The 27,934-nt window shown below is 47.6% G+C and overlaps 1 protein-coding gene across 5 annotated transcripts in view; it reads right to left on the reverse strand.

The window, feature by feature from the left end:
• The window catches only part of PHC2 (polyhomeotic homolog 2), a 55,651-nt gene extending 30,957 nt beyond the window's left edge, over positions 1-24,694 (reverse strand). For 4 of the 5 annotated variants that reach the window (XM_088671795.1, XM_088671792.1, XM_088671794.1 and 1 more), the window contains exons 1-2: positions 24,572-24,694; positions 7,981-8,203 (exon numbers count right to left, since the gene is read on the reverse strand). In XM_088671795.1, coding sequence (XP_088527921.1) covers positions 7,981-8,203; positions 24,572-24,588 — 240 coding nt within the window. In that variant the 5' untranslated portion in view covers positions 24,589-24,694. The remainder of the gene's footprint in view (positions 1-7,980; positions 8,204-24,571) is intronic. The other variant, XM_088671793.1, reaches the window with a different exon arrangement.
• Between the last annotated feature and the right edge of the window lie 3,240 nt (positions 24,695-27,934).

A 27,934-nucleotide genomic window follows, 5' to 3' on the forward strand; every position in this document is an offset into this window, starting at 1 on the left:
CCTCCAGGTTTTCTGGGCGGGGGTAGGGGGTGGAAGAAGTAGGAGACACCCTGTTTGCACAAGCAGGAAGTTTGCTCCACAAGCAGGATCTCACCCAGAAATGCAAATCATCAAAACATTAAAACTGCAAAACAACAACAACAAAACCCTAAACAAGTTTGAAATTCACATTTAAAGGGTAATCAACAACGATTTGAATGCAACAGAAAACAGCAACCTTCTCACTGACATACATCGCAGAATATAAAAACAAGGATATTCACACTGGAGGGAGACCTATTTACTGAGCTAAGTAAATCGAGACACTTGAAACTACAAAATTTGCAAAGAGACTGGAATCCTCACACTTGCTCTATAAAACACAAAGTGTGGAATATTCCCTCCTGTTAATAAAATTAAGAGTACCACCAACCTAAAGAAAAGTTTGTTACAGCTATGAAAATATGATGCCAATGTACAGCGTGTGTGTTGATATATAAATATCCATATATGAAATGGCCTGAACCTGTATAAGCAAGATTCATATTATTAATAATTATTATTATTTCCTTTTATACTTAACAGTTTATAGTTTATAGTTTGTCATAATAATGCAGATCCAATATCTTTTCATATCTATCTATCTATCTATCTATCAATCTATCTACAGTCATACCTCAGTTTAAGTACGCTTCGGTTTGAGTGCTTTCAGTTTAAGTACTCCACGGACCTGTCTGGAATGGATTAATCCACTTTCCATTACTTTCAATGGGAAAGTTCGCTTCAGGTTAAATACGCTTCAGGTTAAGTACTCTGCGGACCCGTCTGGAATTGTTTAATCTACTTTCCATTACTTTCAATGGGAAATTTCGCTTCAGGTTAAGTACAGACTTCCGGAACCAATTGTGTACTTAAACCGAGGTACCACTGTATCTATCGATAGATCGATCTTGAGAATGACAGAATAAAGGTTTGGATGGGTGTTTAAATACCTCATAGTACTGCCAAGCTTCCACCGAAAGGAGCAGGGTTTTTTCAGGGGAGGGGGGAGGTCAAAGGTTAACTGGCATCAGCAAGGGTCTTGAGAACTTTGACCTTGCAGAGAATTTCCAAGCTGCCTGCAAGGAACTAAATGCTCCAACCATCACTTCTGCCCTCTGCCAGCATTCATGCATACCCCGGGGAGTCTTAAGCAAGCCTTTTGGGCACTCCCCACAGCCCCATCCTTGCTGCGGGGCGGTGGGGGGGGGGACAATAGTGCAAAAGCAATAAGAACAAAAAACAGTTCCTCTGAAGCTTCATTTTTTAAAAAGAAATACTGGTGTGCACCCAAAACAAGCACCCCAAAGAGCTCCAGTGGTATGGCAGACAGTTCTGGGGTGCAATGCCCAAAAGGGTGACAATATTTGAAGGTTTTGCCTTTAAAGCCAAGGAAGAAGGGACATGCTAGAGGTGTGTAAAAGGATGCAGGGCACCGAGAAAGTGGAGAGGGAAAAGGTTTTCTCCCTCTCCCATCACACCAGAATTCATGGACATCCAATGAAGCTGAATGTTGGAAGTTTCAGGACAGGTAAAAAGACAGGACTTCTCTATGGGGCACATACTTAAACTAGGGAACTCCCTCCCACTGGCGGCAGTGAGGGTCACCAACTTTAAAAGAGGATGGGATAAATTCATGGAGTAGGTTGTCAGTGGCTCTGCTCTGCCTCCACGGTCAGAGGCAGCGATGCTTTTTGTTAGGGCAAAATTCTGGGTGTGAGAATACTCAGCCACCCAGCTCATCAGGCAAGGGCCTGTGGTCGTTGCGGAGTATAAAAGGAAGGAGTCCAGCCACGATCCGGAGCAAACAGCAAGGTTTATTACTGCACAGCAGGTTCAATGTCAGACTGAACACTGTGAACAGGGCTGCAATAACTTTTAAAAGTTCCCACCACCATCCCATAATGCACATCGAAAGCATCATACATATATCACTTGTGACAGGGTAAAAAAACATCAGAAAAGGGGAAGGTGCAAGGGGCATTAGCATACAGGTAAACAGGAGGTAAAGAGGATTAACATAAGGTAACAATGCAATGTCCCAGGACATTGATAAGCAAGTACCAGTAAGTATCTGGGAGGGGATCCTTGAGTACCTGGAGGGGAAAAACAATGGGTCCAGGTATGTGTATTGCCTCTGGCTTTGAGGGTCAGGAATGGCAGGAGATGGTACCTGAATGCATTATGGATATGCAGAGAAGCACCACCCTGGCTACGTGACCTCTCGCTTAAAGGATTATGGCTGTTCCCTGCATCCCTGAGAGCCCTTGGCCACAGTCGCAAAAGGGGGTTTCATATTAGAAATACAGATACACGGTATTCATTCATAAAGAAATATGGTTTATTACACAGGGCTTGATCTTGAGGGGTTCATGTTGGTGCGATACTAGAGTGGTGTTGTAGGATCAGACGGGGTCCCATTGAGGGCATTTGTGCCAATCTTGATTCCCAAATGAAGCCTCGTTTGGGTGCCCCCCCCCTTATAAAATTCCCTAACACTTTTGAATCCCAGTTGCTGGGAATCACGGGAGGGGGTGGGTGGGTGGGTGCTGTTGTACTCAGGTCCTGCTTGTGGGCTTCCTAATTGGGGCATCTGGTTAGCCACTGTGAGAACAGGATGCTTCTCCATCTATTTACAGAGGCTGCCTGACGCGGCTGATTTGGGGCATCACTATGGGATAGGGGCAGACGCAGAATTGAGCAAATAAAACAGGCTACTTCATCCCATTGCAAACCTCTTTCGGGCTTTTTGCAATTTCACCTCCATATCCGCAGCTGCTGCCTACAAACCAGCCTTTGCAGACATAAAAGATGACAAGAAGCTTTCCTCAAAAATTAAACCACAACAAAAACAAATATGCTCGCTATGATGAATTCTGAGCCAAGCAGCAGTCTCTTTGCTTTTTCAATGCAAAATACATGCACCAAGCGGCAACTTAACTAGAGAGCCGAAGGTGCAAATGGGACATATTTCAACCAAGAAATACAGCCAAAGCTGAGGACACTTTCCCAGCCTCCTCCCACACCCACCCTACCCCAGGGGGTGTGATATATTTCACAAGTGACCCCCACAAAACACAGGCACAAGCAAGCAGCCAAGAAAGCCGTAGCACAGCTACACAAACAACCTGGATCTTTAGCTCTGCAACAATAACAGTAATAAACCTTCCTCCACTGGAAGCATGGCTTGGGGGAACCATAATCTTTTCCCACCCTTATAATCCCCCATCAAGGAAAGAATCACAGGGGGGGGTCGCCCCTTTGGGTCCCTTCCAACTCTACAATGCTACAATTCCCACAAACACAATCTCTCCTGGCAAGATACAACAATGATTCAGTGGGCAGAGTACATGGCTTCTACTGGGCCAAACTGTTGGGTCCATCTAGCTCAGTACTGTCTACACTGGCTGGCAGAGGCTGTCTGGGATTTCAGGTAGGGAATCTTTCCCATCTCTACCAGGAGATGCTGTTGGGGACGGAACCTGGGACCTTCTGCATGCAAAGCAGAGGCTCCATCACTGGGCTCCATCCCTTCCCCATTTGCAAGATACCGTGGAGCTTAAAATAGGAAGGCCAATTCCACACACCCTCTCACTTTTAGGGTGTTACGGAAAATTCTGGGTGCGAGGCTGCTCAGCCACCCAGCTCGTCATGCAAGAGCCCGCGGTCCAAAGGAATGAGTCCAGCCACCAACCAGAGCAAAATAGCAAGGTTTATTGCGCAATAGGTTCAAGTCAAGACTGAACAGCGGGAGCAGGGTTGCAAGAACTTTTAAAACTTCCCACCTAAATCCCAGAATACATTTCCAAAGCATCATTCCTACATCATAGTTACATAGCTAAACGTCAGAAAAGGGGAAGTACATACAATATTAACATACTGGTAAACAAGATTAACATAAGATTAACATGCAGCAGTTGCAAGCCTGGGAAAGCAACAAAAGCAAGGAAAGGGCTGAGGGGAGAAGCTTTTCTCAGCATCTCCACCATCTTGTGGCAGAGAGTTCCATAGGATGGTGTGGCCTGGCATGAAAACACAAACACACACACACACACACACACACAACTTTTGTTCCTAGGACCTGGGAGAGACCAGGGTTCAAATCCCCACTTGTCCATGAAGCTCACTGGACAACCTTGGGCCAATCACTCGCTCTTAGCCTAACCTACCTCACAACATTGTTGTGGGGTTTAAATGAGAATTTGGACCTGAGAGACCAAGGTTCAAATCCCCACTTGGCCATGAAGCTCACTGGGTGTCGCCTTAGGGGCCAGTCAACGCCTCTCTTAGCCAAAACCACCACATATGCCACCTTGAGCTGCTTGAGAAAAACAAATGGCCTATAAATGAAATAAAATAAATAAATAAACTTTCTTGGAGCATGCAGGGAATCACATTTGTGCTTTCAATGCTCTCCACCCCCAAATGCAGGGAGATGCAGGACTCTGGCAGCTTCCAAGCCAAGGGAGGGGACCCCATTCCATCCCCCCCCCCCGAATCATGGAGTCTTCTGGGCACAGAAGCTGTCGAAAGCTCTTGCAGAAAATGAGGGTACTTACGTCCCGTGGGGAAGACCCAGGAGAGCTGGGCCTCTTCAAGGGCTCCTGGATGAGAGGCTTCGGATGATGGGTGGCCCAGGAGGGTGAAGAGGCAGGCAGACCCAGCAGCAAGAGCCAAGAGCCTCTTTGCACAAGGAGATCCTAACACACAGCTTTGGGGGACATGGTGCTGCAAGGACGAGGGAGTTCTTCCTGCCCAGCCCCCTTGCTGCCATCCACGCCCCCAATTCCTCTGGCCCCAGATTTCCCCCGCTTTCCAGAGGCTGTCTCCAGGAAATCCCCGCCTCCCTGGGTGAAGACAAAGGTGACCCCTGGCCTTTGGCCTCCGACCCCCACGAGCAAGGGGGGCGGGGAGCTGGAGAGGCAGCCCGGGATAAAGTTTCCATTCAGAATCTCGCAAGGATGCAGGAGAATCTGAAGCGCAGCTCACTTCCCACCCACCTCCAGAAGCAGCGTTGCCCAATCTCAAAGGAAATTCCCATTTTTAGATGAAAGCAAAACGGGGGAGGGGGATTTGAATCAAACGCACACAGCATGGAAACAAAGAAGATCTCTACTCAGGCGCAAAAAAACTGGGACATTTTTAAGGAGAGACTGCAATTTGTTTTCCTTTAACAACAACACAGGTATGTATCTCACAAACTGGAGAAGGATGAAATTGTACACAGTATTTAATCAGATCCTTTACAAACAACCACCAGAGAAATAAATAGTTTGAAATCCTGGCTGGGACAGCTATATAGAAGGGTTTTACGAGAGAGAGAGAGAGAGAGAGAGAGAGAGAGAGAGAGAGAGAGAGAGAGAGAGAGAGAGAGAGAAGCTGAGTTCCTACCCTTTTCCAGGTATTTTGTTTAACTGTATTAGGCAAGATGGACCCACCCCGGGTTCTTGGAGGGACCCCCCCCCTATTATTATGGTTCTACCCAACTCAAACAAAGATGTTGAATCTTACAGGGCAATCTCATTATTAAACATAGATCCAAAGAGATTTTCCCAGCATCCTGGCTGAAAAACAGGCACTGTTTGCTCCCAGTTGCACACAGGAAGACAGAGTTGTTTCATTTGTAAACGAACTATCTCAAACGGATTTTTAATCCAAAACTTCAAAGCTAAGGAAAAAGGAGGCTCTCATTGTGTATTGGAAAATGAAAAAAACAACAACACTATTGTTATTTTAAGAAGGGGTGGAGGACTTAAAAGCCTTGGAATGTGGCCAACTCTACTTCATTGGTCGGCCATCTGTCAGGACTCCTGCATTGCAGGGGGTTGGACTAGATAACCCTTGGGGGGCACCTTCCAAGTCTACGATTCTACTATTTCGTCTTACTGCAAACTGCCTTGGTAGATTTGTGCTGGGAAGCGTTTGACATATTGGCAAATAAAAAGTAAAATAAAAAAAATAAAATCCACAGCTGTTGCCAACCAACCAAAACTTCCAAACAACTAAATTAAAACTGGGAGGACAAAGCAAACAACAGAGAGAGAGAGAAAAACAGGGCAGGTGACCCTCCTTCCAGGGCAGTACGTTTTGGCCCATCGGCTGGCTTTTAGATGGTTCAGCCAGAGACATGGCAGAACCACTTGCCCTCAGAGGAGGCTGCTCATTACACTCCTCAACGAGTCCCTGCTCCAAGGAAGCCACCTCTCAACCAGGAGGCATGCTAAGATCGGCAGATCATGAAGAAGAAAACCACAGCAGGCTCCCTTTAGGGTGGGTTATCACCCAGATGTCCAACATTTGACAGTCATCAAGGCACAAGTCAGTCGCCTTTGGTCATTAATTTTGCATGGAGCATCAGCTGTACTCTCAAGTCAGAGACAAACACACACACACTCTCAAGAGGTTACACGCAACTGCTCTCCGAGACCCACTAGGGGGCGATGCTGCCTCACCGATACCAGATAAAATTGATGTGCGAGGACCAGAGAGAACACACCAACTTGCACAATAATAATAATAAAATCAGTTCAGACTCCATACATTACAGCACAGCCAATTCTGCAGTTCTTGGTGGTCATTCACGGAAAGGCTCGATGGGTTCAAACACGCCTTATTATCCCTTATACACCCAGTACCTCAGTGCAGTCTGTGGGAGAGTTTCTCTTGCAAGTTCCAAAGATCTCCGCAGTCTGCTCTGCAGTAACTCAGAGCAGGGCTTTTAGTGTGGCTGCCCCTGCCCTGTGGAATAGCATCCCTAGGCGCCCACTAGCTGCACTTTCTGGAAACAGCTGAAGCCATTTTTGTTCTGACCGGCTTCCCCAGCTGGAAAAAAGGGGTCTTTACCACCAGTCTTGTTTTAAATCAGGCATCCCCAAACTTCGGCCCTCCAGATGTTATGGACTACAATTCCCATCATCCGTGACCACTGGTCCTGTTAGCTAGGGATCATGGGAGTTGTAGGCCAAAACATCTGGAGGTCCGCAGTTTGGGGGTGCCTGTTTTAAATGGATTATGGTGGTTTTTGTGTTTCTAACTGTTCTTAAATACCTTATAGGTAAATCGCCTTGAGACAGTGGTTTAGAAAATGATTTAAAAATCAGTCGTAATAAATAGAATAATAAGGAGGATGACAACGACAACAGGAGTCAATAATCCAGATTTTCCTTGATATTGTGTGTGTGTGTGTGTGCACGTGCGCTTGGGAAAATAAGTAAGCAATGTACAGGCCTCCCGAATGGGAGTCAGGTTGCCACGCTGCAAGGACTCCATTGGCCTGACCCATCTTGCATTCGAACAGCCCCAAATGGCCCAGGCTGCCTATGCTTGCACATGCTCCCACATCTGCAAGAGGCAGCATGGTGTAGTGGTTAGAGCACTGGGCTAGGACCCAGGAGAGACCAGGTTTCAGAGCCCTTCTCATCCACAAGGTTCGCTGGGGGACCTTGGGTAAGTTACTATCTCTCAGCCTAACCTACCTCATAGCGCTATTATCAGGATGAAAAGAAATTAACAGGGGGCAGGGCAGGGCAACCAAGTATCTTGCCTTAAGATACATGGGGGGAAGGTGGCATATAAATCTAATATAAGTGAGAGTCAATGTTGTGGCTAGTGAATTGGACCCGGGAGAGCAGGGTTCAAATCCCCACTCATAGGCCGTGAATCTCCCTGGGTGCAACCTCTGGGGCCGGTTGCTGACCTCTCAGGCTAACCTACCTCACAGGGTTGTTGTGAGGATCGAATGAAGAAAGGGAGCGCCTTGTATACCAAGGGCAAAATGGAGAGGGGGGGAGAAAAGGTGGGGTATAAATGTAATAAAATAACAATACAATAGTACAACTCCTCAGCTGGATCAGACACAAAGTCAAGCAGGGAGTGGATTATCCTGGTTCAAGCCTGAGGCACCTTCTCCCCGTCTGCCATGCTCCTCCGAACAGGAGGGCCTTTCCGCCCTCTTCCACTTACCTGGACGGCCTGGCGATCGGGGATCCCTCCATACACAGAGATTTGTGGCCCTGCCTGGCGTCCATTGCTGGTGGCCGTGGCTGCCGTGGCGCTGCTGGTCGGAGGGGGGGCTGGCAGCTGCTCGTTCTCCATGGTAACCATCCAGGGCACCCGAGAGGCGGCAGAGGACGGGCGGAGGCCAAGATGGCGGGGTGCGTGGGTGCGGGTGGCCGGCTGGCTACAGCTGTGAAGAGATGGGAAAGCAGGTTACCAGAGGATTCGCCCTGAGAGCAAAGCTCACCTCATAAGGATGTAAGAAGAGCCTGCTGGATCAGGCCAATGCCCCCCCCAAGTCTAGCATCCTGTTCTCACAGCAGCCAACCACATGCCTGTGAGAACCAGCAAGCAGGATCCAAGGACAAAGGCACTCTCTCCTCCTGTGGTTTCCAGCAACTGGGATTCAGAAGCATGGCGGCCCTCTCCCTCCATGCACTTGCCCAATCCTCTTTCAAAGCCATCCAGGTTGGTGAGTGTCCCTGTGGCAGAGAGTTCCACAGTTTATGCGCTGCGTGCCGGAGTCCTTTCCTACCAATGTTCAGCTTTGTTGGATGTCTGTGAATTTTAGTGTTATGAGTGAGGGAAATAAATGTTCTCCTGTCCGTTTGCTCCATGCCATCTATCATTTTTAAAGCTTCTGCAATGTTGCCGCCTCTTCCTCGCCTTTTCTCTAAACTAAAAAGCCCCAAATGCCACAACCTTTCCTCATAGGGGAGTCTCTCTCCATCCACTTGAAAATTTCGGTGGCCCTCTTCTGAACCTTTTCCAACAATAATTCTGAGATGAGGTAGCCAGAACCGTACACAGTATTATTCCAAATACGGTCTCTCACTGTGGATTTGTGTAATGACGTTGTGATATTGGCACTTGAGTTTTCAATGCCTTTCCTGATAATCCCTAGCATGGAATTTGCCTTTTCCCCAGCGGCCACACACTAGGCCAACATATTTGCTGAGCTATCTACAACCTCAGCGATGGTGTTGAAAGAAGATTTGTGCTCCAAGGCACAGCAGTCAGGGGCCGGCCCTCCAGAGCTCCTGGCTTGCCCCTCAGAGCTCTCCCCAAGCCCCTCCATGGCTGAGCCTTGCACCCTCCTTCAGATGTTTTGCCTGACTGGAATATGTCTTTGCACTTGGACAATGCCTCTTGCTTGCCTGGATGGGACACAGATGTGGGAGTCCTGAGAACTAGCCGGCTACACAAAGGTAAAAATTCACACTTGCTGCTCTGCCTATTTTTGCCTCTGCCCTCCCTTCCCCGGCACGTGGACCCTGGAAGACTGACTAGAAGGTAATCTGGCCCTCGGGCTGCAGAGTTTCCCCGCACTGCGGGACTAAAGAAGGGAGCTTCTGGTCCCAACCATTTACAAAGCTGGTTGAGCAGCTTAGGGCACATAGCCATAAGGGAGGTTCCAGAAGGCCGATGAATAAATTCATAGAATCACAGAGTAGGAAGAGACCCCCAAGGGTCATCCAGTCCAACCCCCTGCAATCCCAGCTAAAGAATTCCTGACAGGTGGCCACCCAGCCTCTGTTTTAATACCTTCAACCACCGCCTTCTGAGGGAGTCCGTTCCACTGTTGAACAGCTCTTACCCTCAGAAAGTTCTTCCGAGTGTTTAATCGGACTCTACACTCTTGTAATTTGAATGGAGTGGTTTGGGTCCTGCCCTTTGGGAGCAGCAGAAAACAAGCTTGCTCCTCCTTCCATGGGGCAGCCCTTCAGATATTTGAAGATGGCTATCATATCACATCTCAGTCCCCTCTTGTTCTTCAACTCCCTCAACCGTTTCTCATAAGGCTTTGGGTTTTGATACGCTTCCAGTGGTAAAATACTTTAGAAAGTGCACAGATGCAACGGCAGTTTGGAAAACAGGTAAGGTGGGGAAATGGTTTGCAATGAGGTAGCCGGTTTTCTTTCCGCAAAAAGACTCTGCTCCAACTGCCAGCTGCCCTAGGGCTGCCAAGCTGAAAGTGAGCACATTCTGGATTCTGCCACCAGCAGGGTGACCTATATAGTCCCTCCTGCCTCCCAGGAAGACCATCATGGCAAATCCATCGGCCAACAAAGAACAGGCTACTCCATAATTCCCTTTTTTCTTTTGCATCATGCATCTTTCCCCATACCCTCTGGTACTCAACTGTGAGCCTGCAGACAGGGGCTGCCTTATTTCCTAATACATGTACAGAGTTTTGAAATTTTTCAAAATATTTAAATAATACAGGTTTTAGCAATCCATATTAGGGCAAAACCTTTGTGAGGCCAAACAAAATGCCGTGAAATAGAGCAGGAAGAATTCTTTATCAGGCTAGGTACCGGTAGTTTCTTTAAAAAGTTGCTCTTGGTGCTAGCTGAGCCATTAGTATATGCATTCAGAAGTGCTTCACAATAATAAATAAAATTTAAAAAATAGACTGGGTCTCTGAAGCCTTCTGCATGCACACACACACACACACACACACACACACACACACACACACACGGGCCTGGACATATGGCAACACATGTCAGAAGTGTAAATTTTGGTGAATTTTCTTAAAAACAGCTCAAAAACTTCAAATTTTGGGCCAAAAAACTGTCTGGGTTTTCCCTTTTTGAAATATGGCAACCCTAACACATACCATATCTGTTCAATAGTAAGTCTATTTAGGATCGCAGCCTGACACATCTAATATTCTGGGCACAAGTAAAATGTCCCTAAGCAATAAAACAAACTTTTTTTAAAAAAAGCATAAAACCAAAAGAAAAAAGAAAAACACATGACAATTAAAAATAATAACAAAATACCGAAATCCAAAAAACAGACCAAATAAACAGCAAAATGAATCCAGCAGCAAAATGCATCATTCAGAAACTCATCTTAATCTGCCCAATGCTTGTGTTTGCTTTGCTTTTTACTTAGGGTCAAAACATTCCTAAAAGCCTGTTAGTTAGACCTCAAGAGTCACACAAAGCACAGCACAGACCAATGGAATACGACTATGAGGAAGGCAATTGTACAAACAATTGTAGGGAAAAAAGGAAGGAATGAAATGGTATAATCTCACCTGCCCCTTGTGGGGAGGGCTTAGCTATGACCTTTAACACCTGGAAGTTCTTTTGTTTGTTTGTTTTCTTGAAAGTCTTTTATAAGGAAGAAAAAGTGGAGATTAATAAGGTCTTTGCCCGAAACTGGAGTGAAAGAAATAGCGGAGCAGGAAAACTGGCACACCGTAAGACATGATGCACAGGAAGCTGCCTCATCTTCCCTTCAGCCGACCTAGCTGGGCACCTATCTGTTCTAGCCTTCCCCAGCCTAGTGCCCTCCGAAAGCTTTGAGGTAGCATTGCATAGTGGTGAGAGTGTTGGACTAGGACCTGGGAGGCCAGGCTTAAAACCCACACTCAGTGGGTGTCCTTGGGCCAATCATTCACTCTCAGCTTAAACTCCCTTCAATAGGGTTGCTGTATTTCAAAAAGTGAAAATCCGGCCACAAAAGTTGAGCTCTTTTTTTCTTTGCAAAGTTGTTTTGCAAAATCTCAAATAAAGGTTTTGAGCTATTTTTAAGGAAATTTGCCCAAACCTCCAACATGGGTTGCCATATGCCTGGGCACTGTTTCTGATTGCCATATTCTGGCTATGTCTGGGAAATTCTGGACGTATGGAAGCCCTACCTCACAGGGCTGTTGTGAAGATAAAATGGGAGGTGAGGGAGAAGAGCTGAGATCCCTGCAGGCAGAGTCTATCCTTCCCTTTCACAGCTGCCACAGCTACTTCTAGCAGCAGTGAGTTCCACAAGTTCATTACACTTCTGAATTATCTTTCTCCCTCCCCCTGCCTTCACTTCTAAATCTAGTCGTTGCAGATCTTCATCTCCAAGCCTCCTGACTTGCCATCCACAAGCCCCGTTTAAGACCTCCAGCGATCACTTTACTCCATCCCAGATATCCACGTGGGTGGAAATAACACAATCATCTGGCACGTGAAAGCCTAGGAGCCCACTGGAATCCCGCTGCCTGTACACTGCCTGCAAAATTCTACTCTGCGACCTTGAGGTCTAGAAACTTGCACTGTTCAATGAGGAAACCCACCAGGAAGCTAACTGTTTCAGGGCAAGAGCACCAAGTAAGCACAGTTCCTGTCCACAACAGCTTGCTGTCATGCGCACCAAAAAAAGCCTTCAAAGCCAACAGCACAACCTCTTTCCCCAGTTCACAGTCCACCTTCACAGGCTCTCTTCACCTACCTCCAGGCTACCGGGATTTGTGGCGCAAGTCGGAAGGCATGCACAGTCTTCAAGCAGATAGCAGGACCCCTGCCCAGGAGTCCCCAGCCTCAGCTCCACGCTCTACTCCTTCAATCCTCCACATCCCCCGAAACAGACAAGATCATCCTCTCCGCAGACCTGGACCTCCAGATCAGGCTTGGAAAAGGACCGTTTTAGGCACCCTGGTAGTGGGCCACAGCCTGAAGCTAAGAGGCGCGCATCAATGTACAGCTCCTGGTGGCAGGAGAAGCGCCACCCGCTCTGCTGTCAGTGGATGTCATTTTGGGGTACCGTGTTGTGCCCGAGATCTCCTCCTGCCGATCTGCCTTTGTTCCGCTACCTCCCCCCCCCCTTGCACAGCCCAGCAATCGCACAGATACTCCAGGGTTGGGAGGGGGGAAGAGAGAGATATAAAGAAGAGAGCCTAATTTCCTGATGATTATGATGTCGCTTAGCAACCACCAATCAGGGCCTCGTCGTTTTGCCTGCAGTATTTCATGCAAATAGTTTCAGGGGGCTGGTGGCATGCGCACGTTCCTTTTAATCTCAAAGGGTCAGCCAAGCGGCTTAGCATGACTCCCATGGGGCACGTTAAGAGACTGATACGAGCCTGGGGTGTGCGCGGAAAGACACGAGTGCCCACCTCACACCCAGGAGCTTCCCAGCGCAGGGAGGACCGTGGGCCAAGCTCAAGGTAGGCACAACCGCACCGCGGAAAAGTGGAAAGAAAAGGGATGTCCCCGCAGCGGCCGCAATCTATCCCGGTCCAGCTGGCAACAGCACATTTTGGGGCATGGGCACAGAAACCTACTTCTGCCAACAATGAGAGGGGACCGCTCCCAAGTTTCAAGAGCCTCCCCTTAGCAAGAGTCGATTCAGATTACAAGAGAACTTTCTTATAGTATGAGCTGTTCAGCAACAAAACAGACTGTGTTGGAAGGTGGTAGATTCTCCTTCACTGGAGGTTTTTTAAAAAATATTTTTATTAAATATATTCCTTTTTTAAAAAAAAAACATATTGTCAATCAATAGAACCGATTACATCCCCCCCCACCCTTTTATTTTCTCCCATCCCTCCCTCTCCCACCCTCAAAGGACTTCCCTCAGCTCCCCTCTCTGGTTTGTTTATACATATTATTCTCTGCATGTTATAAAATTATACTTATCATTACCTTATCTATCATATGTTCTACTAATAAATTTGTGGATGTTTATTCAAAACCTGCTAAGGAGTCCAGATCCTTCTGTTGTCTTTTTAAATGATTTGTAAAAAAGTTCCCATTCTTCCTTGAAGTCATAGAATCATAGAGTTGGAAGAGACCACAAGGGCCATCCAGTCCAACCCCCTGCCAACAGGAAACGCCATCAAAGCATTCTTGACAGATGGCTGTCAAGCCTCTGCTTAAAGACCTCCAAAGAAGGAGACTCCACCACACTCCTTGGTAGCAAATTCCACTGCCGAACAGCTCTTACTGTCAGGAAGTTCTCCCTAATGTTTAGGTGGAATCTTCTTTCTTGTAGTTTGAATCCATGTCCGCACCTTTCTTCCTCCTCTATATGACATCCTTTTATATATTTGAACATGGCTATCATATCACCCCTTAACCTTCTCTTCTCCAGGCTAAACATACCCAGCTCCCTAAGCCGTTCCTCATAAGGCATGGTTGTCCTTCTTCTGACGTAATTCATATGTTAACTTTGCCAGTTCTGCATAATTCATCAGTCTTTCTTGCCACTATTCTTTCGTTGGGATTTCCTCATTCTTCCATCTTTGTGCCAACAAGACTCTTGCCGCTGTTGTAGCATACATAAACAAGTTCTTTGGCAGGCCTTGTCCTAGAATCCCTAACAAAAATGCTTCTGGGTTTTTTTTTACGAATGTCATTTTGAACATTTTTTTCAATTCATTATATATCATCTCCCAAAACTCTTTGACTTCCCTACATTTCCACCACATATGATACAAAGTTTTTAATCAGAGGTTTGATGGCCACCTGTCTGGGATTATTGAGCTGTGATTCCTGCATTGCATTGTAGGTGATCCACTCTACATTCTATGATTCTACAAAATTCTGCAACCAGTATTTGATTTCGCAAAAATAAGCAGCAGCTTGATCGAACTGAACCCCAAACTCCCCGAACACGGGGGGGGGGGGAGTCTCATTCAGCAACCTCTTTTGCTTTGGAGTTTTCACTGGCTCTTGAATCCAGACTGCCTTGAGTAGAGCCTTAAGGTCTAGAATCTTGAGTGGCTCTTTTAAAAAAGAAAGTGGAAAAATACTACCTATCAAAAAATTGACTTCTGTGTTTGCCACCATATTTAGTGTTTGTGTGTCCACACTGCAAGCTTAAGAAAGTAAGAAGAGTCTGACGGAATAGGCCATTGGCCCATCTAATCCAGATCGGTCTCACAGTGTCCAACCAGATGCCCCAGGGGGAAAGCTGCAAGCAGGATCCGAACACAAGACCGCTCTCCCCTCCTGTGGTTTCCAACAACTGGTCTTCAGGAGCATGGCTGCCTCTGACCCTGGAGGCAGAGCATAGCTATCAAGGAGCCCTTGGTTGCTCTCACCTCCATGAATTTGTCTGAGCTTCCTCTGAAGCCATCCAAGCCTTGGCTATTGGGGAGGTTTATCCAAACCACACACTTGGTTGTGCCTTCTTGAAACCCTCAGGAGAAAATAAAGGCAATCACCGGGGAGGAGAGGAACCCTCCTACACGAGGGGAGGGGAAGGAGCAATGAACTCATATCACTCAAATATGAGGCACTCAAGCGTTCCCCCTCCAGTGGGCCCATTTATCCTCCCCTAATTGTTCCGTTTTCATTGCTGGCGCCGCCTCGAAAGGACTTCCATTAGCTGGCCCTGGTCAATGGTGCCCGTAGAATCCCCTATTGATCGGCAGGCGCCATCGATTTCCATCAGGCTACTTAGCATATAAATTAGCCATTTCTGGGAGGGCGGGGGTGGGCGAGGAGAAAGTATTCAGCACAAATTAATTTGAGTTTGGTAGCCCTTAAAAAACCCCAAAACTAAACAAAAAATGAAGCCCATCTGCAAAAGCATTAAAAAACACATGGGGGGAGAAGAAGTCAGGGATAATGGGAACTATAGTCCAGGGGCAGAGCAAGCGGGGGCGGTCCGCCCTGGGTACCGCCCTGGAGGGGGTGTCACTCGGGGCCGCGCCCCCGCCCCTGCACCGCAGCCTCGGGGGGGGGGCTGCAGGTGCGCCGGCCGAGCAATTGGGCGCCGCACGGGTGCCTGCTGGGGGGGTGGCACTCGGGGCCGCGCTCCCGCCCCGCAATCAGCGCCTGAGCCTGGACGCTCCGTTTAGAAGTCGCGGGGGGCGCGATCCCCCTCTACGTAGCACGCATGTGCAGCGGGATGCTGCACATGTGTACAGCGTAGAGGGGATCGCACCCCTCCTGTGACTTCAAAACAGAGCGTCCATGCTCCAGGTAGATAGCCCACTGGTGCGGCGGGTCGGCTATCTACCTGGAGCCTGGACGCTTCGTTTAGGCTCCCTTTAGAATTTGCGGGGGGGTTGCGATCCCCCACTAGGTAGTGACGCATGCGTCATTGCGTAGTGACGCCGGGCCCCCCGGGGGCATGGCAATTTGCCGCCCTGGGTGTCGCGGCGCCTCGCTACGCCCCTGCTATAGTCCAATGGCACCTGGAGGGCTGGAGATTCCCCACCTTTCAGGTTCAGATCCAAGGCCCATCTAGTCCAATATCCGAAGTCCCACTGTGTTTTCAACCAAATGTTCTTGTCCTGAGAAGCTCACAAACACAGCACGTAAGCAAGAGCTCACTGGGCTAGAGCGTGGTGCTGACAACAACAAGGTTGCAGTTTCAATCCCCGTAAGGGCATATTCTTGCCTTGCAACTAGTGTCCCTTCCAACTCTATGATTCTATGAGAACTCTCTGCTCTCCAACGACTGGTACCCCAATTGCAGCACGGTCAGAAATCTGGAAGTTCGGCTTAGCTAGTGCGGGCTGGTAGCCGTGGAAAAGCCCATCTCCTATAAAGTAGCTCAATCCCATTTTCATGTCATCTTTAGAAACCTGACATCACCACGGCTTAGGACGGTGAGTCCCGCAGGTTAATTTCCTGCCATGCAAAGAAGTCTGCCCTGAATCTATTGCTTGCATGGTGTGCTGGAGTTCTGGTTATCAAGAGTGAGGGAGGAAAGGGTCTCACTTCCTGCACTCCCAGGAAAATATACCCGATCAACTCTTAATACAGTAGGTCTTCCTCTGCTTTCTCACTAGTTTAACAAACCAGCCCTTCCATCTTTCCTCACTGAAGTAAAAGGACCACCAAGGTTAAATGATGGACAGGACCTTCAGAAGACCAGGCTAAAGTGGACCCATCTAGCTCAGCATCCTGTTCTCACACTGACCAACCAGACACCCACTGGAAACTGGCAAACGCAAGAGGCCTCTCCCCACCTGCAGCTTCAGAAGCATAACTGCCTCTGGACTGCAAAGGCGGAATCACAGACTTGTAGAGTTGGAAGTGACCAGGGGGGTCATCTAGTCCAACCCCCTGCAATCACCCAACCTGAAACTCGAACCCACGACCTTGAGATTAAGAGTCTCGTGCACTCAGGGCAGAGCATAGCCACCCTGGCTAGTAGCCATCGATAGCGTTATCCTCCACAAATTTGCCTCCGTCCTCTTCTAAAGTCACCCAGGTTGATTGACATCACTATTTCCAGTGGGAGAGAGTTCCACAGTTAAACTACGGTATCTGCATTGTTTTATACACTTCTATCATGGCACCTCTTAGTCATCCAGCTCAGTGCTGAGCTCCTCCTTAGGTCCCAATTCAACCCCTGTGGAAGGTCCCAACTCAACCCCTAGGATTTCTAGGTAGGGCACAGTAACTCCCTCCTGAAACCCTGACTAGTCCTGGCCAGTCAGTGTATACAAAGCTGAGCTGGCTGGAACAATGGTCTGGCTCGCTACAAGGCAACTTCCTCTTCAAAACCAGCTCTTTGATTCAGAACCATGAGGACTAGAACCTTAGCTTAACTTCGGAAGAAGGACCACCGCTCTCCACTTGCTTTGCACTTTGAAGCTCCCAAGTCCACATAGCTGCCAAGTTTTCCCTTTTCTCGCGAGGAAGCCTATTCAGCATAAGGGAATTTCCCTTAAAAAAAGGGAGAACTTGGCAGCTATCAAGTCCAGCCGTCAGCATCTCCAGGTATGGATGGGAAAGACCCCGCCTGAAGCTCTGGTGAGCTGCTGCCAGTCAGTGCGGATGATATTGGGCCAAATGGAGCAGGCGTCTTCCCTTTCGCTTGTCTGCCTCTTTCACTTATTCCTGCCTCCTGAGATGACTTGACCCTCTCCGCCTTCTGAGCTTTTACCAGGCAATGGTGCCCCCATTAACCCTTCCACATTTTTACCTTTGCCTCCATATGGACCGGAAGCTTACTCATTCTCTCTCTCTCTATATATATATATAAATTAAGGAGTCAAATATATATAAGCTTCTATAAAGTGCTATTATGGAGCTTTCCATTAGCCTTTGCAAATGGCCTCTGTCTGCTTACAAGCTCCGTAGCTGTAAATCTTCCGGAAATAGGGCCGGAATCGTGGCAGCCCACTCAGCCCATCCGCAGCCAGGGTCCACCTCCCATTTAGGCATTCCCAGCTGCTGCTGCTGCTGCAACGCTTGCAACTTAATGATGATTAAAAACACGGAAATTTATGGCTGCTCTCTGATCTGAGCTGGCTGCCATTTATTTTATCTTTTACAAAAAGACCTGGCAGGCCAACGGCTGCTCTTGACTTTCCTTGGCTGGCATTATGTCATATGGCACTTTAAACAAGGTGCACAGCTAGCAAGGCCAGCAGAAGTAACTGCCTCTCTTCTTCCCAATTACACTTGCCCTTTACCCTCACAAGAGCAGCAACTCCTTCGCCTCTCTGGAAGCAAAGCCGTGAGGCCATCTGCTGCCAGCAAACGTAATGGTGTCGCAATGCCCTTCAGCGCACATTGCTGTGGTTCAGCTAACCGTAATGCACTCCATTTGGTAGGAAGAGACTGACTGGAAGACACTATTTAAAAACACCAAACAGAGGCTCTGTTTCACATTGAGCATGCTCAGAAAAAGGCTGCAATGTTGGCTCAACTTGCTGATACACTCCCACAGCACACAAGTTGCTTAAAAGTGCAGAAAATCCCCAAAGGTGGAGGCTTCCTGCTGTATCTCTGTATGAATCACTGATCTGACCCTGTCTCCTTTAAGCAGCCTCTGCTGAGCTCAAATACTGCTAAACACTTCCTTCTCATCAAGTACGATTAGATCACTCCTGCTGCAGGTACAAAGTCCTTCTTTGAAGGAAAAAAGGGGCTTCTTTAAGCAACTCATGCAGAGATGCAATTCTGGGCTTGCCTCTTTCCAGTCTGGAAGCACACCCAAAACAGCAATTCAAAACAAAAAATTAAAAACAGGTTGTGTATGGGTTCCTCAGAAGACAGCCGACCCTTACTGTTATAGTCTAGCTAGTTTCTGAGAAATTGCAATTTCTAGGATTCTTTTAGCCACATTTTAGGTGTGCAGAGATCTGCTGCATTCCAGACCATGGGCTGCTCCCAATCCTAGCCCTATTTAGAACTAGACCCATTGAAATAAATTAACCTGTTAGTCATGCCTCAGAACTTCAATGGTTATTGTTGTTTCCTTAGTCCTGCTATATCTGAAAACCATCAAAACATGATAAAAAAAGAAAAAGACAGGCTTGATCAGGGGAAGCTTAATAAGTAGCAGAACAAACAACAGAGTTTTTGAAAGTGATCTGTGATTATGTGTTTTCCAGTTGTAGCAATGGGCATTTTTGTGGACTACAAATAAAGAGATGAGGAGCATTAAAATAATAATAATAGCAAGAACAAAGTGTATGGGTAGAGAAAGAAGAAAAACAGAAATTGGGGCAAGGGTGATGGGGAGAGAAAGGAAATATTACTCCAGATAATGAAGGACTCATCCAGAACTCTTCCAAGGCTTCACAACACACATCCACTGAATATTGATCACTGCTCTGTGTACCCATGAGGGCTAGACCCTTGGCTCTTTGTTTTAATTGAATCCCAAAGAAGCTCAGCTTTCCATTCCTTCAGCTAAACACTCCCCAGACCTTCACAGAATTCCACATGCATGAAAGCCTAAGGGTTCCCCACTCGGCTCCTTGCCTTCCCGCTATCCTCCAACCAGGACTAATTGCCTGGAAGACGCCGTCTGATAAACATGGAGCATTTAAAAATGTATTAGGGTTATGGAAGCATCTATTTCCGGCAGGAAACATGGAGAGTTATGAGAGGGGAGTGCATGGGGGGGGAGGTTTGGATGGGGATGGAGTATTTCCCCTCACACCCAAGGTCAGCCCAGCTCTCCAGTAAAACATCTTTGGAGCAATCCACCGATTGACACCTGCCATCCATCAAACCCACCTGAAGGCCATTGCAGCCGCAAGGCTCTAAGGAGGCAAGGAGAGAAATCAAAAGACGCCACCTCTCGAGGGGGAGGGTCCCTTCTTCCTACCTTCCTTTATTTATTCATAAAATTTATACGCAGCTTGATTGGTCTTTTTTTAAAAAAAAAACTCCAAGTGGTTTACAAAGAGAATAAAACAATATATATATGTTGTTTTATACTACATACACTATACTATATATATCTAGTAAAAAGCAACTCGTTAAAACATTTGAAAGATAAAATCAATAATAATCCATTTTTATTAATAATCAAAAAATCAATCTTTCAAAAACATTTGAAAGATAAAATCAATAATAAACTAAAAACAAATTGAAACATACACCAAACATTCTACATGTCTGGGTTCGCTTGCCTACACAAAAATGTTTTTGTCAGGCGCTGAAAGGAGTACAGCGAAGGAGCCTGCCTGATATCAATAGGCAGGAAGTTCCACAGATGCCACCATAGTAAAAGATCCATGCCTTACAAATGCAAGGTGGTACCTGTAGCAGGGACAGTTCTGCAGATCAAAGGGGTCAAGTGAGTCCATCTCATAGGTAAGGCGATCTCATAGGTGAACTGGTCCCAAGTTGTAAAGGGCTTTAGATACTAATAGTAACACATTTTACTTGGCCCTGTAGCAGATCAGCGACCGGTGCAGATCTCTGAGCTATAGGAGTTTTATGCTGCCAAAGCCTCACTCCTGTCAGCAAGGGCGGTCCCACATGAAGAGCATTGCAGCAATCCAGTCTTGAAGTAACCTGTGCATGAACTACTGTGGCAAGGCTTTCCTGAGTTCCTTCCACAAGTTCACTGCTGAACGGCTGGTTAGCAACTGCAAGGCTGACACCCCCCTTTTCCGTGGGTTGGAGATGGTGGGACATCCCTCTACGGCAGGGGTAGGGAACTTGGGCCCCGTAGAAATCTGGGGCACCAACACAGTGCCCATGGAGGCCTTAACTGGAGTCCCAGCCAGCACTGAGCTTTCATTAAAAAATTAAATAAAATGCAAGTCTCTAAGTGACTGTTGTGAAGTGAGCCACCCTGGCTGCTCAGTCTTTTTAGCCAGTGGGTGAAGTCAGGGACCGTAGCGAGCTACTCTTTTCCTTCCTTTCCCTCTCTCCATCTCATTTTATTCATAGTCCTTGAAATCTCTCTAGTTTGCTCTTCCTTTTGTTCCTAGCCGCCAGGATGCATCTTTCCTGCGGGACTTTGGTACTCCCGAGAAGTCGTTTTCTGCAATTACTACTTTACAATAAGCGTGCGAGTCCTCCCTGCAAAACGCAAGACTTTGCAAAGAGGCTTAGGAACAGCCTCCTGTTGTTGTGCATGGGCTAAAGACCAGGTGCTTGTCGAGAATGCGCCATAGAGCTACCTAACACTAACACTGCAATGGTATAAGAGTCCACACAGAAGTACAGTGGTACCTCGGTTTAAGAACAGCCCTGTTTATGAACTACCGTATCCTTCGCTCCATAAGACCAGGGCCAGCTCTACGACCAGGCTGAGAGAGCCTGGCGAGAAGGCGAGAGCCAGAGCCAGAGCCGCAGGCAGCGGGAAACCAGCTCTCGGGCTCCTTCCCTGTTGCCCTCCTCTCTCTTTCACCCCTTCCTTCCTTGTCTCTCTTTCTTTCTCTCTCTCACCCCTTCCTTCCCTCCCTCCCTCTTCCAACTTGAATAAAATATGGGGGGCAAGGTAAGCCCTACCTGTGGGTCCCCAGGTGTTGTTGAACTACAACTCCCATCACTTTAGCAAGGCCAGAGCTCAGGGATGATGGGAGCTGTAGTCCAACAACATCTGGGGACCCACAGGTTGAGAACCGCTGCAATTGATCTCAAGACAAAATGCATGCACACTATATGAATGACAATGCCCATCAACATGGGGTGGGGTGGGGTACACGAGTTCCTCAAATATTTAATGGTGGGGGCAAAGGCAAAGGAGTTGGCTGCTATGCCTAGGACAATTCAAGAAAGCAAAAAAATAATAATTCTTGTTTTCCTCCTCTAAAAGCTAGGTGCGTCCTATGGTCAGGTGCATCTTATGGAGCGAAAAATGCGATATTTGGTATACGAACTCTGCAGAACCGGAAGTAGTGTCCCGGTTAGCAAACGTTACCTCGGTCTACAAACGGAAGCCGAACGGTGGAAGAGCACCGGCGGCGGAAGGCTTCCTTAGGGAAAGCGCACCTCGGTTTAAGAACAGCTTTGGTTTAAGAACGGACTTCCGGAACGGATTAAGTTCATAAACCAAGGTACCACTGTAAGTTTCTTTGTGTGCCATGGGGCTTAGTCTCACCTAGTCGGGTATAGGATGGCAGCCCAGGTTTTGGTTTAGGGTGGAACACCAGAGTAAAACAAGGGCACCTTCTGGGCCAACTTTTAAACGCCTGCTGAAAAGTTTCCTATTCCTATTAGAAATACATCTTTCTGCAACATTTAGCCAAATTCTGATTATAACGTTTTAATAGATTTATTGTAGGGGGGGGAAGGTTATTAAAAATATAGAGCAGTATAGAAACGAAATGAATATTAATGATGATCATGATGCTTCTATTGCTGCAAACCACTTTGATAGTGGCATAAACTGCAGCGGTATATAAATGTTTTTTAATAAATGAATAAATAAGGAATGGGAAACCAGGAACCCTATTATGCCACCCTCACAAACCCTGGACTTGGGAGCTACCAGACGCTTCCAGACAAGGAGTCAGAATCCCTTCAGCTCATTGTTTGCCATTAAGGAGCCACAAATTAATCAGCCTGCCATATGGGGGGGGGGAGTGGAGGGAGGGAGGGGGGAGAAAAAGACATCAAGCAAAAATTAAGAATTCAACCTTCCCCCAGCGCTCAACCCCCCCCCCCAGCAGCTTACTCATCTCATCTCCATTTCAAGGCAATGCCTCCCACAAGGGACATTGGATCTATTCCGTAATAAGGCCTTTAATAGAGAGAGAGCCCCTCGTTTCTGTTTCAAGGCAGATTACAGCAGACCTTCCTTCTGTTCCCCGCTCAACCCCCACCACAATGTACACACACTGTCTCCTGCCTCCCATCCACACAATTCCATAATTCTGCAAGGTAGAGGGTGGTCGGAGGTAACGAGACGGGCCGTTCTTCTGGAATGCCCAGGAAGCCTTGCAGCCAAGCACAGGGTGTGAACTCAGGTCTCCCTTTAATACCAACACTCTAACCACTCCACGGCACTGTCTCGCTCTCAACGTGTCGCTGCTCCCAGAAAAAAAAAGGCCACCGTGCAAGATTGGAATCAGGGGCTTTCCACTTCTGAGGCGCCATCTTTCAGCGACGATGCCAGGTGGCCTAAATCTTTTTGAAACCGCAACCGATACCCCCCCCCATGCTCAACACCACGCCAGCTTACGAGGGGCCAAATGCTTGCTGGAACAAGTGTGGCTTGAGGTCCAAGAACGAGGGAAGCCCTTCATTCCCTCATGGGGAACCTTCTTTTGAGGGACACATGCAAGCGGCAGGGGGCTAAAGTGGGTGGCGCCTCTTAATCTCAGAGTCATGGGTTCGAGTCCCACGTCGGGCAAAAGATTCCTGCAATGCTGGGGGTTGGGCTAGATGATCCTGGTGGCGCCTGGAACCCACTCTGCGATTCTATGATTCTGTTATTCATGCGGCACAGTAAGATGTGGCGATAACCATGGCCTTGTCTATTAGATAGCCTTCACGACTAACAGATAAGGGACCCTCCACATTCAGGGTCAATGTACCCCTGAGTAACAGATGTGGCCAGGCAACAGTCTGAAGGGCACCCGGAAGGCATCCATCTGGCCATGTTTGCCACAAAGCACTAGTCAATGTCCTGTCTTCCCAATGTCAGTGGACTCCAATTCCCATCAGCCCCCGTCACAGCAGCCAGTGCTCATGGGGGATAAGTGCTACAGTCCAGTAACATCCGGATAGGGTGTCACTTTGGCTATTTCTGAATCATCTGGCCTGATCCATAAAAGCCACTCCGGTTTCTGAATATTTATTTCTACATGCATGGCACTGCGTAGAGCTCAGTAAAAGCTCCGTTCTCTGCCCTGAGGGCCTTTCAATTTAAAGCAGATACCCCAAAAAGCCCTCTATGATCATTAAGTTAGGACTGTCACCGTGACCTATGCTTGATAAGAGATATTGAAAAAGTCTGAAAACCATTGTCCCCCCCAAGAACCCAGGAGTCCAGCTGAGCAGATCTCCCTTCCCTATGCAGTGTTGCATGGGCTGCAATGGGCTGCAGCTCAAATGGGTAGAGCATCTGCCTTGCATGCAGGTTCAATCCCCAATGGCGTCTCCAGGTAAGGAGAGAGAGACTCCCTTCGGGAACACCGAGAAAAGCTGTTGCCAGTCAGTGTAGACAATACTGGGATGGATGGGCCAATGATTTCAGCACAAGGCAGTTTCCTGTGTGCCGGTTTAATTCAAAACGTCGCTTTGCATTTAGGTGAAAGACAACAGCTCAGAGGATGAGGAGCTGCCTTGGTCCCAGGTCCAAACCTCAATGGCATCTCCAGGTAGGAGCTGCGAATGTCCCGAATGAGAAACCCTGGAGAGCCGCTGCCGGTCAGTGCGGCCAGTACTGAGCTAGCTGGACCAATGACCTGCCTCGGGAAGAATGCAGCTTCCCATGTTCCTATTGCAACAGAGCATCGCAAATGACACCCTCCCGACCACCACCAAAAAGGAGGAAAAAACACCATTGCAATGCTCAGGCCTTGGAAGAGAAGCAGGAGGAGGAAGAGGGGAGACACCCCCTCCGCACCCAATGTCCCCCACCAGCACCAGCACCCTGACAGCCTGCCCTGCCCCCTTACCTGACCTCCACGTGCATGCGCAGCGACCAGCCAGCCTGCCCCCCTCCGCGCGCGCGCCACGAGCAGCGAATGCCAAAAAAAACCAACCCAGACAGCGCGCGCAAGACGGGAGGGGGGGGACAGGATTCATTAGCATTCCTGCATGCGTCACGTGCGCGCCCCCGCCAATGGCAGCTCCGGGGCTTTTTGTCCCCGCCCCTCCCTGGACTCACACCAAGAAGCCCAGCGAAGCGGGTGGGGAGGTGGGGAGAATGCATGTCCCAGACAGTTGCCATAGCAACTGGGGAGGGGAAACCCCACCCTGTGGATCACGTGGCCTTGGTCCCCCCCCCCCCATTTGCGCCTCTTGGCGGAGAGAGTAAATGGGGGGGGAGTGATACAGACAGCCCACCTTCTTCTACCGTATTTAGCCAGTGCAATGTATTTGAAATGCAAATATATTTAAAAAGCACGCATCCAGCAATCACAAGATGTGATTTGGAGGTGGCTAAAGATTTAGGATTGGGTTTAGAATACAGTTGCCCTAACTTTCAAAGCAAGCGAGTGGTCCTAATTATTGGCACATGCCTTGAAATTCCAAGCTATCCATTGTTTTTGTTAATTGCTCCTAGCACACTGAGAATTCAAATCCGCTACCCACATCTTATACTCATTATTACAGTTTAAGGAGATTGGGGGCGGGGGGTGGGAGTTCTCCTGGTTCTGCATCCTGTCCTCACAACAGCCCTGTGAGGTAGGCTGGCCGCTTGCTCCTAAGGAGGAATGCATCCTTAAAAAGAGGACATAGATTCACTTTAAATGAGCACAGGCCGATTAAGAAGTAATGAGCACCATTTGAATAGAAATTGCTGCAGGGGGTTGCTGTTGATGAGCAACTCCAACCCTGACCTTTTTTTGACTTTCTTGATCTCTAAATTGGATTGGATGGGCTTTCAGACTGGATATTTTCAAACAGAGGGTGGCCCACTGACAGCATTTCAATTACAGGACTGTCCTTCCTAAAGTCGGGCACATTGGCATCTTGCACCAAGAGTAATTGACTCCCCAGTCACCACCACCACCACCCAAAAAACCCACCCAGTGAATGTGTATTTCTTCAAAGCATTTATATGCTGCTCTTCAGCCAGAAAGGCTCCCAGACGATATATACAGTATATAAAATAAAAAATAGCACTGTCTCTGCCCTCAGGGTTACAATATGAAAGGACACAACACAAAAGGAAAGGGGACAAGGAGGGGAGAGGAAAACAAGAAAACTCAAACACCAGTTTCTTATTGCTATATCATTCTTACAGTATCCAGCTGGGATAGTATTATTAGTATTAAATTCATTACCTGCCCTTCAGCAGCATGTCCCAAGGTGGGTTCCAACTATTTAAAATTCAGAATCAGAAACTGTTATAACAAACAGGATGGATCCTAATAAATAAAAAAAAATTAAAAATGCCCAGTAGCACCTTAGAGACCAAGTAAGTTTGTTCTGGGTATAAGCTTTCGTGTACATGCATACTTCTTCAGATATATGAAAGCTTATACCCAGAACAAACTTAGTTGGTCTCTAAGGTGCTACTGGACAATGTTTGTTTGTTTGTTTGTTTTGATTGTTTTGATTGTGTCAGACCAACACGGCTACCTACCTGAATCTAGAAGGATGCATCCTAAAAACACATATATCCAGTGTCAAAAGCCAGGGTAATGTCTTCAGCATTCTGCCTAGTGAAGGCACCAGACTCAGCTCTGCAGGGAAGAAGCTCCACAACTTGGGGGCTGCCACAGAGAAGGCGCTCTCCCAGGCTGCCAACCCTTGAGGAGGAACTACCAAGAAAGCCCCCTCTGCTAATCTTGACACCCAAGAGAGTCTGTAGGGAAAGAAGGGGTTTCAGACCCTCCAAGTGTCCCTATTTTCCAGGGACAGTCCCAGATTTACAGAAGCTGTCCCAGATTCTGATCTGATCCCGGAATGTCCCGCTTTTCTAGGATGTCCCTATTTTCTTTGGGAAATGTTGGAGGGTATGGGGTTACCTGACCCCACAAGCCATCTGAAGGCAGCCCTGAATGGGGAAGTTTTTTAATGTTTAATGTTTTTATACATGTTGGAAGCTCCCCAGTGACTGGGGCAACACAGTCAGATCGTCAGGGTATAAATAGTAAAATAATAATAATAATAATAATAATAATAATAATTGAATAAAGGTAAAGGTAAAGGAGCCCCTGACCATCAGGTCCAGTCGTGTCCGACTCTGGGGTTGCAGCGCTCATCTCACTTTATCGGCTGAGGGAACCGGTGTACAGCTTCCAGGTCATGTGGCCAGCATGACTAAGCCGCTTCTGGCGAACCAGAGCAGTGCACGGAAACACCATTTACCTTCCCGCCGGAGCGGTCCATATTTATCTACTTGCACTTTGATGTGCTTTCGAACTGCTAGGTGGGCAGGAGCTGGGACCGAGCAAGGGGAGCTCACCCCGTTGCAGGGATTCGAACCGCCGACCTTCTGATCAGCAAGCCCTAGACTCTGTGGTTTAACCCATGGCGCCACCTGGGTCCCTATTATTGAATAGGATGTCCCTATTTTCATCGGAGAAATGTTGGGCCTAAGTCATTTATGTATGTGATCTCTCTTGATCTCTGTGTCTCTCTTACACACACTTTCTACTAATGTTTAATTGCTTTTTAACTATTGCTTTTTAATATATTTTTTGCTGTTTGTATTTTAGCCCATAAGCTGGCTTGATTCCCTGTCAGGGGGAAATGCAGGATATAAATAAATATAACAAAACAACAACAACAACAAATTGAAGGCTTTAGACCACTTGGTCAGTGGGGCATGTGTGATCCAGGTTACTGTGTTGTTGTTGTTTAGTCATTCAGTCGTGTCCAACTCTTAGTGACCCCACAGACCAGCGCACGCCAGGCACTCCTGTCTTCCACTGCCTCCCACAGTTTGGTCAGACTCATGATCGTAGCTTCAAGAACACTGTCCAACCATCTCGTCTTCTGTCGTCCCCTTCTCCTTGTGCCCTCCATCTTCCCACCATCAGGGTCTTTTCCAGGGAGTCTTCTCTTCTCATGAGGTGGCCAAAGTATTGGAGCCTCAGCTTCACGATCTGTCCTTCCAGTGAGCACTCAGGGCTGATTTCCTTCAGAATGGATAGGTTTGATCTTCTTGCAGTCCATGGGACTCTCAAGAGTCTCCTCCAGCACTATAATTCAAAAGCATCAATTCTTCGGCAATCAGCCTTCTTTATGGTCCAGCTCTCACTTCCATACATCACTACTGGGAAAACCATAGCTTTAACTATACAGACCTTTCCTTTCCTTGCTGGGAGTGGGGCAAGGGTTGGGCATTTTAACAACAATGGAAA

Source organism: Zootoca vivipara, chromosome 6 (assembly GCF_965207765.1).
Source record: "Zootoca vivipara chromosome 6, rZooViv2.hap1.1, whole genome shotgun sequence".
Lineage (NCBI taxonomy): Eukaryota > Metazoa > Chordata > Lepidosauria > Squamata > Lacertidae > Zootoca > Zootoca vivipara.